Below are 15,598 nucleotides of genomic sequence, written 5' to 3'. Positions count from 1 at the left end.
GTGACTGCTGCTTGTGCGCATGCGCGCCGGAGCTGGCGTGGCGTGGCGTGGCGTGGCGTGGATCAGGGTGAGAAGCATCTGATGGAAGAAGTGCTGCTGCTGCTGCTGCTGCCGCCGCCACCGCCGCCGCCGCTGAGATTCAACATGGCAGTGGCGGCTGTGGTCAGCGTCTGGTGAGCCGTTCAGGAGGGATGCTTCGACCCGACCAACAGAACCTTTCCTGGTTCCGATGCTGTCCTAGAACGACACACAATCCCTCAACACCTTACCCCACTTCACCCGCCCCAACCCCGCGCTTTGACGTCGACCTGTGGCTAAAATAACAGGTAAGGAAAGTCGAACCAAAAGGCTATTTTGCGGGGTGGTGGAGAGGGAGGTGGGGCGCGTTTTAAACGAACAGCGAATTATTTTGACAAGTTTTTTAATCGAAACGTCAGCGTGGATTGTCTTATTTCTATTTTTATTTTGGTATTAATTTCTGAAACGCCATTTTACACCTGCCAGGTCTTGTCGTGTTTTTGTTTCGTGGACCCCCCCCTTTTAAATGAAGGCAATTTTCCACACACTTTTAATTATCACCGCTTTGCTTCAAAACAAGTTAAGGTGAAAGTGACGCAAACATTTAACTGGCTCCTTATTTAACTGCGTTTTCCACTTTATTATTGTATTCAACTCCACATGAGTTGATTCCAATAATCAGTTCCTCGAACTGTTTTAACGGGAAATTGTGTCATTTTATTTATTTATTAAATAAATTCCCCTCCACTAAATAATTGCTCTCCTCTCCACCTTTTCCAGCACGAAATGATCAGCAGCAGCAGCAACAGTAGTAGCGTCTATGGTAAGGTTCTTTACATTAGTTTGCATTTGTTTTGCTGTCACTTTTATTCCAAATGTTCATTCAGTAGACATTGTTACTGTTGCCAGTGTGTTGAACACAAGAAACGTAAATTGGGGACTTTATAAATTAAAAGAAAATCAGCATAATTGGATGGGATGATAATACTTGGCAATATGATATTGTATGAAAATGTCAAGCCTCAACTACACCCCACACCTCCATAGTTTGTGATATACGATTGCATTTGACTTGCAGGTTATAGCACATTATAGTCGTTTAATTTAATTATTATTTTTTTACATTAGCACAATAGTTAATTTTACAAGAAATGAACTTGCATTTGAGCTGCAGTGATCGTTCTTATACACACAAGTTGTTTGTTTATGTACTTTGTAGAATACTACATTATTTGATTCATTAAATCACACGTTAGATTGTTACATTGAATCCGTTTTTATTACATAAACAATATTGTCTCACAGTCTTTATCACTATTTCCTGCATTTATAAATGAAATTTCTGCCACACATTGATTGTAAACACAGATGCTAAATGCTAAAACCGAAATTGACAGTAAATCAATTAAATTGCTCCCATTTCTTTTGTACTGGTTCTCTCATAACGGCCAGTACCAACATGTGTCAAATTACTCTATGAAATGTTGCATTATATGCATCACATGGAATACATGGTGGAAAGATGGCTCTCCACCTATTAATGCTGAAATGCAGTAGCAAATTCCTGTGTGACTTTTGGACCTTTGCATGAATAGCAACACATGAGATTGTCATTTGTGTCGTGGAAAATATCATTTGTATATATTTTTTCTTACAAAGGGTGAGAAAATAGAAGCATTTTTATAAAAATACACATCGTACAGCTGTTGGGTGTATTTTCTGGTGGCCATACAATGTATTTCTATTAGCGTCACAATAATTGGCCTCATTATATATGTAGTGTATCGTCTCACATCTCGGCATGCGAGATGGCTCGCCGGTGACTAAATCCGAGGCAAGAGGGGAAGGAGAGCGCTCTGTAAAAAGGGGAGCGTGGCCTGTGCCTTTCCCTCCCCTGAAAAGAGCGGTAAAGGTGGTGAAGCGACTCCCAGTGGGGCCATATAGATAAATTATCCTGACACTTTCTATCAGTCTGTAATGTTTACCATTAAAAGCTGTTTTACCATCCTGGATTCCGCCTGCCCCGTGGGACCCCTGACAGATGTAAAGCAGTTGATGGTGGCTGTTTTTTTTCTTTTTTTTTGTGTGTATTTGTGTGTGTGTGTGTTGAATTTCTCTGAAATGTGATGGCTTGAAACAACAGCCAGGAAAGACTTATGATCTTTAGGCACAAGTGTCTGTTAGAGTATATTTTCCTTCTGAAAGCAAGCGCCCTGCAACCCATGGGAGGGCCTGAGCGTATGCAAATACAAATCCCTCCTGGTCTTCTACTGACCCTCTTCTTTTCCTGCTCACTTCACGTTTGCCCAATAGCGCTTTGGAGCTTGCTTTGTCATCTTTAGGCGCTGCGCATGGATGGCCTTTGCAGGTCCCTTGAAAAGATTTAACATACTGATCTGCTCCAACCTCCCAACCAGCTGCATTGTCTTTGTGTGTGTGCGTGGGGGTGTGTGTGTGTGTGTGGGGGGGGGGGTGTGTGTGTGTCGAGATCGAGGTTTCCACAATTGCTGATTCTTGGATGCTCCAGTTAAAGTTATTGTGTCTACCGCGTAATGCGTTACAATGCGCAAGTCAAGGCCCTTAATCACAAAAGAGTCTCTAAGGGCTTCACGAGGTGACAAATATTAATGACTCAAAACTCCATTTGGGGTCAGGAAAAAAAAAAAAAAGAAAGAAAGAAAAAACCTTGCGACAACCACAGTAGCGTGTGCAGTGTTCTGCCGCCAGTTTTCTTGATTGTCGGCCGGTAGTTATGCTACCACTTGAAATTTGAATCGTAGCTGAATGGTTTTGCAGTTTTGCAGCTGTAACATAACAGCCAATCAAAACGGCCGTATTGCCTGTTACCGCTGGCGATGGGGTTAATCCCTGTACCACTAAAATCCTCATTTTTCAGGTAACCCCCAAAACATTCACCCATTAACATTGCATTGTCAAAGAGAGCAAGCCATTTTCCACACATCGTTAGTAAAAATAAAATCCACATGTGTGGATTGACCAAGAGGATAGATTTGTAAAAAACATGCAATTGACCAAATTGTGATTTTTTTTTTTAAACGGCTCTTGTGCTGCACGCTTACGAAGCTGGTCACACTAACCAGAGCCAGACTGATTGGGGAAAAAAAAGTTAGTAAAGTAGAAAGTACTTTCTTTCTAGGGTGCTTGAATGCTAGGTGCCATGCTAGCTTACGGCACAACAACACGGACTTTATTTGCACTTAGTATTTGCAAATCTGTGAATAGCAGCAGCAAACCGCTGTGTGATGCGGATCATCTCTTCCGTGGTGACAAATAACTAACTAACTAACTAGGTGGCGTACGAGGATTCGCTAAGTGTGCTAATCGCTAAGCGTGCTAATCACTAAAGTGAAATACAGAGTCGGAAAAGTCCTAAAATGAGTGCTTATGTGAATAGTCGACTTTTAACAGAAGTCTGGCTAGAACCGCGTTAGCGTGGTGAGCCAACAGCTATGAACAGAAATTTTGTATTTCAATCAATACGTATCTGGACATAATGTAAGATGTCGGCTACATTAGCAATTTAGCAGACGCTCTCAGACCGGAACACGTAACCGGCTGACGTCATCATGACGAAACGGTTTAATAAATATTTATCATCTCATCAATAATATTTGCACTATTTTGCACCACAGAGTACTGAATTATAAGATCTGCAAAATCATAGGTCGGAGCAACATACAAAGTTTTAGTCTTGAGGCAACACTTTTGCTGCACGCCTCCCGCGGACTGAGGATGAGGCGGAAATTTACCACACTTCTCCGACAGTTGAAGTTTCCAAGAGAGATAGTTTTTAAATTTTCTTCCCCCAATGACCAGATGCAGTCAGATAAGACATCTGATTTCTTTGAGCTATCAAAGGCCCTGACCTGATCCAAGGTTAACCTCAGCCATTTTTCTTCCGATTTTAAATGGACAAAATTCATTTCCATGTTAATTTCTTGCATTAAAAAGCTCAATCCACCTCTTTGAAACATGCCCAGTTACACACTTTAATCAAAAGAATATGATGATAAGATATGATATGATAAGATATTAAACCATTCAGCATATGCAAGTGTCACGTATCATAAAACCAGAAAAACAAAAGACATGCATACGTTCGACTTTTGAACTCTATCACATCAGGCATAGCCACCAAAAGTGAGACTAGACATTGATATGTGGCCAAAATCAACACTTGTCACATTCTGCCAACAAGAAACGTAAGTTTCATTCTCAAAATTCAAATATCGCATGAAGTGAGTCACAATGCGCAAATTCTGTGTTTTTTTTTAATCGTTTATGCGAGTAATCTTTTCGAGATTACTTTTTGTGCTGATTCTCACGCTCCCCTTGTATTTCTTTCCTTTAGCACACCTGGTTTTCATAATAATAATAATAATAATAATAATAACAATAATAATAATTATGATAATAACAATAATTATAATAATATTGATAATAATAATGCTAATAATATTGATGATGATGATGATAATAATCGAAAATATAATATAATAATAATTTTTGCATGCAGCATCTTCTTCCTCTGCTTTTGTGGCCTTTCTCCAGTAAGTTTGGCTTCCTCCCATATTCCCAAAAACATGTTTATAGTTAAGTGCGGACTCTAAATTGCTCCCAGGTGTGAATTATTTTCTAACTTTGACTTGTTTAACTGGTGACCTATGACACGGGAGAGAATATGTGGAAGAAAATGATTGAAGATTTTTGTGCTTGGTGGTGGTAATACTCCGAATGTGTAAGGGCATCCTCGTCAAGCACATAGTCGCAATTCTTTTTTTCTTTTTAATCTGTTTTTGTGCTTAAGCGAAAGTGAATTGAGGAGAATCATTTTGCAATAATTTGTGCTTTGCCGCCATCTGGTGTTTTTTTTTTTTATGCCAAGAAACTATGTTGAGATTGGTTGAGGACTTCCATGCTGCCATCTTGTGGCAATTCTGGGTAACTACTAACATTTTAGTGGCTCACTTCAATTACTCACCGATTTTCACAATTTGTGACACTGTTTGGTCACTGTGCACGTGTTTCTGGAGTGCAAGTTTGTCCCCCCGGAGACTAGCATGAGGGTGGAATTCTAATGGCACGATGGACGCATGCGTTAGTCAGTCCCCGTGCATCCTTCTCCCCTTCGTGATGCATTAATCATGCACAAGGATGAAGATTCACGCATGGTATTGACTTTTGAGTAGGTGTCTGCTCGTCCGCGCTTTCCTCGGTGTGATTGCAGGGGTCACGATAGCTGCGAAAGCCGCTGCTATAAGTTTGTTTTCTAATGTTAATAGCGAAGGCTTATTGTATAATTACAGTATCTATATTCTTGATCTCTGTGAAATTGTTACTATCGCAGAGCACAAGAGCTAGGATTGTTTAGTAGGTCGGAACTCGGATTCTCACGAAACTTTGTGGGAATGCAAAAAAGAAAAAAAAAGTTCCAATACAATTTTGGTGCACAATGGAGGCAGAAAAAAAAAAGTCTCCCTTCGCCCGCATGCAATTTTTCGCTGCTGGGTCCTCCAGCTTCAAACGTCGAGCTCTTACACCTCTCGCTCGCCCGCTAGTGTGTGGATACAAAAGAATAGAACGTGATTGTTATTGTCACAGGAACAACGGAAATCTGTGAGGCAGCTCACAAACGGTAAAGTTGATATCATTTAAAAAAAAAAAAAAACATTTTTCTACAGAATTCATATTTGGGAGAATGTCCTTGTGATGAGATGCTAGAAGCTTAAATGTATTTATGTTCAAGTTTTTGATCAGACAATATTGCACAGGTCTTCATTGTATTTACTTATAAATTATGTAAAGGCGGGGGGGGGGGGGTGTAGTCATTAGTTGTCAGTGTGTGGTGGGAATGTGGAGGCAGATAGATTTCCCAGCTTGGTGGTAGAAGCTGTTTTTGAGTTTGAATTGGTTCTTTGTCTGGTGTAATGCATGCAACAAAAGTAGACGGGCCAACAAACATTTGTTTTGTTTCCTGTGCCAAACATAATAATACGACATTTTCCATTTTTAAATGTCAATTTGAACCCGGTATTGTTGGGCCACTCAGCCGCTTTTGTTGCTTTCGCACATTTGTTCCGACTCCATATTCTGTATCGCCGTCCTTAAACAAATGAAGAACTCTTTTGTAAAACAAGATAAATGCCAAACTCATCTGAATCATCCTTTGGTTAAATAATCCCTCTAAATTTCCACAAAATATCAAAATTGATTTATAATTTCTGTTCTGCAAATCATCGATCGACTTGTACCAGGATCTAAAAAAAACAAAACAACAATCCCCTTTTATTGTTGCTTGACGAAGCGCCACATTTCCAATTCTCCATCTCCTTCCCCACTAACATATATTTATCCTCTGCACACCACATTCCTCAAGGCCACTCCGATCCTCTCTTGGGAGTCCAGATGACATGCTCACTAATGTGGGCTTTGTCCTCCGCGTCTCGCAAAGCACGTTAGCATTTGTCCCATTGTGGCTGCGCTTGCTCCGAGTGCTTGAAGCCGAGAGAGGCTTCGTACTCGCTTCCAGGGGAAGTGTCAAGTGCCAAGGCGTTGAAAATGTTTTGGAGGAGGGCGGTGGGGGTGGATTTAAGGGAGACAAACTAGGTGGCCGCTGTCAAGCAACTCCATTGAGCCGCGTGAATGGCTCATTCATATTTCTTTTTTTTTTTTTTTGCGCCAATCGCACAGATGCCATATTGTTGGTTCAACAACAATTAAACGCAACAAAGATGGGATTGTTGCAGCTTGTTGAATTGTGCCAGTGTGCAAAACATCTTGTCGGGTGCAGGCAGGGGACACGTCTTGACAGTTGCTTTTGGAAACAAGCGATGGATGTTTTAATGAACTGACTCGAGTAAATGTTTTGAATTTTGGCAAGGCTCTCAAATCTTTTTTTGGTGTTCAATTCCCCCCCCCCCCCCCTCTGGCTCTTCTCCTCATCATGTGACCTTTTTGTATTCCCGTAGAATCGGAAAATGTTTCCCCCGAACATTTTTTTATTTATTTTTTTGCTTGCTGGCTTGTGGTTTGGCACAGGTGGATGCGCCTGACCTTAAAAATTCTAAACTTCTTTCAGACACATGATCAATGAAATGGAAACGTTCTCCATCTAGCCCGGTACAAATTGTTGTGGTTGAGGACCACTGATCTGGAGGGACGACACTCCCTTGAGGCGTGCAGTGGATGTCGCTCAATGTTGCGTCGCCGAAATCATTTTTTCTTCAGACCACAAACTATTTGCGCCTGAATCAACACTCCAGTAGTGCTGAATTTGAACTAGAATTGTTCTTACGGCACTCAGCTGCGTGCTACTTGATTATCTGTTGGGGGTCGCACAGAAACCGCTGAATGTTTTTCTCATTTGCAGATTTTTTTTTCACGAGTGGAAAATCAGAAAATGCTTTTGTCAGAATACAGATGTGTCAAATAACTCAGTCGGCATATTAAACACATCATCACTCCGTCTTTTTTTTTTTTTTTTGCTTTTTTTATAATCTGAACTTTATAATAGTCCAAATCAATCTTGTTAACACCGGCTGTGCATTAAACCCATCTGGATCATTGTCCTAGAAGAGAAGCTGATCACATTTATTGTTTGGCTGCACGGGACACTAATGGCCGTTTAATTACTCAATAAAAGCCACCTTTTAATAGATTCCTGTGTGGTGAGCAAATGGTATTGATCTGTCTGTGCGCTGCAACCTGATCTCTTGAGAAGGACAATCAGAGCGGTCGGATCTTGGTAGTGCATTTGTCACTTATTGGCAGCATTACATGGATGCTAGGCTTGTAATGATGGTTTTTTTTTTGTTTTTTTTTAGGAAATTTGATTCCAAAGATGCATTATGACTGCTAAAACATGTTATTTGTATTTTTTTGGGAAAGAATTTACTAACATGCCTTGATTTTAATTTGTCAGTATTTGTCATTTGTGCCTGAGTTTACACGTGGATTCCCCCTCCCATGGTTGAAAAATTTTGGAAATAAAAAAAAAAATAAAATAAAATAGGAAATTAGGATCTCAGAGTTCAGATTTGCGTTTGCACAAATTGTGGTGCAACACATGTAGACAGATTCTCAAAATACTCACAGGCATTAATTATTTATCCTCTGTGAAAAAAAAAAATCTTTGTCTGTATGGAAAATAGTTTGTGTAAAGGTGGCCAATGTGGGCACACCAAAAGGAGAGCACAGATAAATAGATTGCAGCATGAAATCATAATGCACATTCTTTTCTTAATTCTCTTTAGTTACGTCTATTGAGTACTCTATTTTCTTTCTTTTTTTGGGGGGGGGGGGCGGCATGTAATGGTTTCAGGGCATTTCCATTCATTTCAATGGCGAAAGATATGAGATGCGAGTTTTAAATCATAGACAATCGGTAGTGAAAATGGATGGATTCATGTTTTATATGAGGAAATAGTTGCATTTTTTTTTAAGTTGGGCAAATGAAGATATTTCAGTCTTTAAGGATCAAAAATTGAAGTTAAATGTCGTATATGCAAACTAAGACAAGCTCTGGAAAGCATCTGACAAGCTCTGGAAAGCATCTCTCCGACCCACCCACCCATTTGGTTATTTATTTATGAATTGATTTTAAACTAAATATGGTCACCGTAATTTATCTGAAAAGCAATCCTGCTCTATGTTAACATTTTTCCGTTCTGGTTCTTTGTGATCTAATCTCTCTTGATGCGTACATCAAATGAAAGGCGGCTTTTCCGCGCAGGCTCAAGTCACTTGGGTGGCTTTGTGGGCCAGTATTGGGCCTTGTAAAGGGACAATAAAAGCGACATTGTCCAGTGACGAGCGTATACAGTTCCTTTCTGTCGATAAATGGATTGTCATGCTCATCAGGAATGAATAACTGTGGAGAATGTGGAATTATCCTCTAGTCACATGAAGTTTGTGTGGTCTTCTGAGGGCACTGCCATATTTATTTTGATCCTGTATTCCCATTTTAATGTATGTTAATATTATATTACGGTGTAATATACATTTTAAACTTATCAATAGGCATCATGTCAATACAACTAGCTCATCCATTCTGCTTTCTCATCCTCTCACTAAGACGTCCACAGATGACTCTGTGCTTTTGTGTTCTTGTGTGGAAACAAGCAATTTTTGTCTACTGAATATTTGGTTGTGTTTGGGCCTGCAAGTGCGCCTGTGCTGAGTTGAAGTGTTCCCTCGGGAGGTATTTCCCAACCACAGTATTTACCTGTGTCTTTCCACGTCGTCTATCCGAGTGAAAAAAAAAAAAGCCTCATTTATGTCTGCGCTGCTTAGAAAACCGTTCCTTGCTGCTGAATCTAGAATCCGATTTTCTTTGTTTTTTGTAATGCACAGAAATCACGTCGCATATTATCTTGCATTTTTGTTCCAATTCAAGCCCAGAGTACCTTTCAGAGACACATGGTGGGCCAACCGAAACACATCAGAATGAATTTTCCCTCAATCTGTGGTGGCTATCAGGAATTACTGACGATTCCCGAATGGCTGATCCATTCCAACCTATCGCGGCTCACCTATTTTCTGATGCTGAGCCATGATTGCTCTTTACCTGAGCCCTGAGCAACTGTGGTCACAAAATGGACAAAAAGATGTACTTAAACGGGTAAATTTAACTGCTTAACTCATATTCCACAAACGCAATAGAATCAGAATGCCACGTTTCAACTAGTTGGCCTGCATAGAGCATATGCTTGTAAAGACAATTTTTGGTTTGACTTCCCCTTTAAAATGTATCTCATAACATCATACCCTTGAAAAAAAAAATGGTTATAGATTTGATTTCAGTATTTAGCAAAAAATTGCCCATGCAAGACTCTCTATTAGCTCAATTTCCCTCCTCTCCGTCATAAAAATATCATAGCAACTCAGTTGAAACACTGTACTTCCTTGACACCAATAACTCCTTTCCTATTAGCCTCCATGGTGGTTGCCTCTTTCCAAAGGATATTTGGCATGTCCTTTTGTGCTCTCTGCTACCAGGCAATTGTCTTCAATAATTCCTTTAAATATTGTTAACTTCTGTCACAGTATGCTGCGCTTGGTGGGGTCGTTTCGATGTCATCAGCATTCCTGTCAGGCCGCACACTGAGGTCTGCAACAGTTGTTTACCTCTTATAATGACAAACTAACATGATTATAGATGATCTCCACCAGTTGGTGGGATAAAACCGTGAAAGGTAGCGGGGGCCCCGCGCTCATCAGCTGTGGATGTGATTACAACGATCGATGGTAAGACAATGACACCATGTGGTTGGCTAGCACCTGAGGAGACCGTGTGCATGTGTGTCCATATGTGTGTGTGTGTGTGTGTGTGTGTGTGTGTGGTAATGCGAGATCAGACGTCGCCTGTTAGTCGCAGCCTCGCATCTGCTGTCAGCTAGTGGCTCTAACTCCGTTAAGGATGTTATTGATTGCTCATTACGGGCCTATTCCCTGAAAGTCGAGCGTCCCCTATGATCACATTAAACTCCCCCCCCCTCCCCCTGCACCTCCTCCCGCCGCCCCAACATCGGACCCCCTCCTGAGGTACCTTCTGCTCATCAGCTCACATCAAGTTTCTCCTCCGAGATCTGATATCAAGCAGCCTGACATCCTTTTTTTTTTTTTTTTTTCGTTCCCCCATTTTTGATTTACTCAAAAATAAGTTTTTTTTTTTTTTTTTGGTTTAAAAACACACACACGGTAATTGATGTGTTTTTCGCCTCTGGTATGGAAATGAGTGAACATGGATGAGGAACAGTTGAAATTACAAAGTGTTTCATTTTGATTTGCCCATCGTGATGTTTAATGTTCGCTTTGTGATCTGTGTTTTGTTGACTCCATGACGAACAAAGAGGAGCTGACAAGCAAAACATCATTCGGACTTTTTTTTTTTTTTAATTAATCGTAACATTCAAGCAACGTACAAATTGTAAAGAACATGAATTGCTCTTTTGCACATCTTCACATCTATTTTCTGTTCCATTTATCCTGGTCAGTGTCCCAGCTACCTGAAGGTAGGCCACACCCTAGACTGCTCACGAGTCTACAAAAAATTCACACTAGCATTTATACTAAAAAAAAAAAAATTATATATAATTATATATATATATATATATATATATTTTTTTTTTTTTTACATGAACAATTCCCTGTAATTTGATTACTTGGAGTAATTTTTTTTGCCTGATGATGATTCTGTTTGAGTGGGAGTAAGAAAAAAAGTTCCAGTGCTATGACCGGAGCTCAGCTGCTGGTGAGAACACGTAAAACACCTCGTCCTCGGGTGTGATTCGGTTGATGTGGCGGCGGGAAAAGGAGGGAGTGGTAGGAGGGGAAAGAGAAGCTACACTTTAACCGGGGCTTTGAAGCGCCTCAACGGCTCATATTGCGGCCAGGTTGATGGAAAAGTGGCAGGGAGGAAAAACAAAATTTGTGTTGAGAACTGTCCATCCAACGGAGGGTAGGGGAGCTCGCCGCCTTGAAGCTTTTTTACACAACTATTCTTTATTTTATATCATAATTGATTTTGGATAAATTAAATGCAAAAGGAGCACTGTAAATATTTCCAAAAATAGCCAAAATGTTATGTATTGGGAAATATAATCAGTGGGAAAAAAATCTATACCTGGTGGATTAAAAGAGTCTCCTTTTTTTTAAAATTGTTGGATCAGGTGCACTAATAAACACAAATATTTCATGTTCTAATAAGAGTGCAAATTAGCAATTTCCAAAGGCACACACATGTCTCGTGCTCAAAAACTAAAGAGCTTTATTTTTGGGCGTGTTTTTTTTTTTTTATTGTTTGCATACAAATGCAAGCTCCAAATTGAAAGCCTACTCCGTCAATTTATACTCTGGAAGTGGATGGAGTCTCAGAGTTGTCAGAAGTCTCCAATAACACCACAAAATAGTTGCTAGAGGGGTTGGAAAACTTGCTAAATACAGAAAACGTAAGTTGGCAACACCGAGAGGCCGCTCACTTCGTCTCATGCCCTTGGTCGTCATGGTAACAAAAGATTTACTCAGCATTTGCATGAAAATGACCCCACCACCCAGACAGGGGTACAGAAAACGGACAGATGGATGTCTTCCTCAATTTTTGCCTTGAGCTATCAAACACACACTTGGAAAGTGATATTTTAATATCGCCACCGTTTGCAGCCTGCGAGCCAAAGTCGGTGGCGATAATCATCCACTCGTCGCCGCGACGCCATTGTTCATGATGCACTTCTTGCCGAGACAAATAACAAGAAGGGGTGTTGGTCCTGGGTCGCCGAGTGACCTCCTGAATGGTTGTTTTGGGATTAGTTCCTCCAAGTGGCCGGTTGATTGGTACTTCCAGAAATGAGTCACTCGAAAATGATCATCGGGCCGCCGTCGCCATGCACTGTTTGATAATGGATAACCATTACAACACACACTCGTGCACACGCAGGCATACAGCTCCTCAGCATCACTTGAATTATGATGCATGCAGTACGCTTAGTGAGCACTTAATGTCCAAAAGCGGCACATTTGCTGAGATTTACAAGACGGGCGACAGGAAGGTGACGGTGGCATGAAAGGTGGGGTTAAAAACGACAGTGCGTCAATAATTATCTCATTTTATTTACGGGGAAGGACGCCTTTAGATGAGGTTTTACAGAAGCGACGTCTCTATTATCTGCCGTCTTCTGGAGCCCTGTCCTCTCTCTTTTTTTCATTGGTCACAGGATCAATCTCATCTTTTCGAGGATTAGGCCTCCGCTCGTAAAATCTATTTTAATTACCCAACACACAGGTAAACAAAGTGGCTCCCAGCTATGGATGTGCCGAGTATTGTCGGAGAGTGCCCTCTCCCAGGTTAACCTCTGGGTCGCACCGAAAGAACACACGTTTGTGTTTGCAGCGAGGCGACTTTTCCTTGATGAGATTTCCTCCATCAGCAGTACGTACATCGTGTACTTTATTCTTAGGATTTTACGTTATAAACGTACAGCAATGACATATGCAATTAAATATCATGAAACAAACATCAAACATATAATCAATAAATCTTCAATTCATTGGACATCGTGCTGCTCATTGGCAAGTAAAATACAAACATACGTAAAAGTGACGGTCACAATTGTTCAGTAAGCCGCTGTAATATTTAGACTGCACACAGATCTGATCCGCTCGGCAGATATTTTATCAGGTGTAATGTCGTAATTTATTTTCAATTTTAAATCAGATCTGCAAAATAAGACATTACAGCAAACACAATCTTGTTCAGTCTTGGGAGATCGTTCTCAACAGTCGGCTTTTCTCGCCGTTTTTCTGCCAGTATTTTTAAACAATTTTTTTTTTTTTTTTCGTGTATCAGCATTTTTGGGGAGAATTTTTAGGTTTTTGTTGTTATAATTTTTTCCTCAATGCATTTCAATTATATGCATATTTGGGCTATTCATGGGGGCGGGCTCGACCTAATCACCCGCAAATAAAATAAATAAATAAATTGATTGGATATTGGGTCATCATCTGATTAAATCCGATCAGCTTCAAAAACACACATGGAATATGAGTTGTTTTTCGCGCAGGAACGAGAATTGTTACATTATCGGTCTACATGTGTTGCTCCACCCTTTGTGTTCAAATATTTATTGCTTAAATGGATATCAAACCCTGACACAGATGTTGTTCATATGTGTAGCATTGCAGTGCTAAATACATTTTCTAGTTTGTCAAAAGACCAGTGCAGAAAAAAAACATTTTAATTAATTTCCCACGAAGCGCAAAGGTGTGCATGGTATAGAACATGTCGCGAATGGTTGGTCTGGAATGACATCATCTTCATTTCCACCCTTTTTCTTCCAAAAGGAGGACACATGTTAGAGGCCATATTAGCAGTGGTCAAAGTCATAACCAATGTTTATTTTTCGGCAATTAAAAAAAAAAAAAAAAAAATGTTTGCTTCAGCAACCCAAACATTTCCTCAGGGCTGTCTTTAAAGGAAGTAACCCAGCGTCAAGTCATGCGATTAGCCATGCTGCACTAGTCACAGGAAATGGAGGAGCTGACAGACAGAACATCACACCCCCACCTACTATTTACACACACAAACGCACACACACCGAAGGTAAAACTCCTCACAATATCGTCTCGGAACGCCAAACAAAGCCATGCACAATTTCCTTGATCCTGAGCATTTGTTTAACTGCGCCCCAGCTATTTAACCCACCCACTCACTTGTCTGTCTTGTCCAAGCAAATTTACGGAGATGGTGTCTTAAATCTTTTGTTGTGATTCTACGGCTGCCAGCGATTCACGGTGTGAGTGTTTTAATCACATCTGCAGCTAAAAATAGATGTGTGCAACTTGTAAAATGTGTTAAGCGGCACATTAGAGTATTATTGAAAGTGACGCCAATTTGTGTTTTTGTTAAAATGTGTGCGTGTGTTGAAGGGGGGGGGTGGATTAGAGGAGCCGCATTGAACAAAAAAAGTTTAGAATGAGTCAAATATAATTCTACAAGCGCACGTCGGAAAATTTTGGGTTTATGACTACGTGTACAATATAATAATTAGCTTAGTTAATATTACAACAAATTATTGTGGCTAAGAGGGCAACTAGTTGAACAAACACATTTTGGTAAGTTTCTGGGCTGTCTTGAGCAGTGTTTCTCAAACTTTATATATATTTCACATCAGAAAAAAAATCACTGTACACCAAGTAGCAAAACAATTCACAAAATGAATATACAGGTAAATTATTTACCTTCCGCCATTTAGTGGAAGAGCCACGTCATTGGTTTGCCTGTTACTATACGTGGTTGGCATAATACATAAATTTAAAAAAAAAAAAAAAGGTTATTAGAAGATTTTTAATTTTTCTTGAGCAAAAAAATTGACATTGGATTATTTTCCACCGCAGACCTGCTGATCTCTCACGGCACACTGGTTGAGAATCACTTCTCTAGAGCATGTCAAAGACAAAATACATTTTATTTTTAATGTTTTTTTGTTCTTGTACAAAATGTGGAATTATGGGAAAAGTGGACATTATTGGAATGTAAATAGTTGCCAAGATGTCCTGAATGAGTTGATACTTTGACATTGGAATCATGAATATATGCAAGTTTTTGTACGTTAAAATTGGGCTCAATAATAAGACGAAGACATTTTGGTACAAAATATGTGTGAATGCGCTTCAGCATGCAAATTGAATTAGTTCCAAGACCAAAGTCGGAACTTAGTTTTTTGTACAGTCGACCCAAACAAACTCAGTCTGGCACCTGCAGATTCACCCATTTTTTTTTATTTTTTTTTTTGCAATTTTTAAAAATCATTTTCATTTTTTTTTTTCCACTTATTGACTTTTTCTAATTTTTATAATGGGCATGAATTTTATGCAGCCTAACCCACTGTTTTTCAATCCATTTTCCCCATGACAATATATATATATATATATATATATATATATATATATATATAATATATATATTTATATATATATATATATATATAAAGAATAAATAATCGCTGACACGTACACTGTAGTATTTGTATGTTGGCGTGTGCCTTTTACAGGTGTGGCCTAGTGA

At 39.8% G+C, this 15,598-nt stretch overlaps 1 protein-coding gene across 1 annotated transcript in view; it reads left to right on the top strand.

The window, feature by feature from the left end:
* Nucleotides 1–27: 27 nt before the first annotated feature.
* Nucleotides 28–15,598, top strand: part of LOC148339632 (fidgetin-like) — a 34,826-nt gene continuing 19,255 nt past the window's right edge. The window contains exons 1-2 of the mRNA XM_088291921.1: nt 28–326; nt 799–841. Of these exons, the coding sequence (XP_088148047.1) occupies nt 805–841 (37 nt within the window). The 5' untranslated portion in view covers nt 28–326; nt 799–804. The remainder of the gene's footprint in view (nt 327–798; nt 842–15,598) is intronic.

The sequence above is a fragment of the Idiotropiscis lumnitzeri genome, chromosome 3, assembly GCF_059441095.1.
Source record: "Idiotropiscis lumnitzeri isolate Australia: NSW breed Sydney's pygmy pipehorse chromosome 3, RoL_Ilum_1.0, whole genome shotgun sequence".
Lineage (NCBI taxonomy): Eukaryota > Metazoa > Chordata > Actinopteri > Syngnathiformes > Syngnathidae > Idiotropiscis > Idiotropiscis lumnitzeri.
The sequence above is the reverse complement of the archived record's forward strand: the minus strand, read 5'-3'. Positions and strand labels throughout refer to the sequence as shown.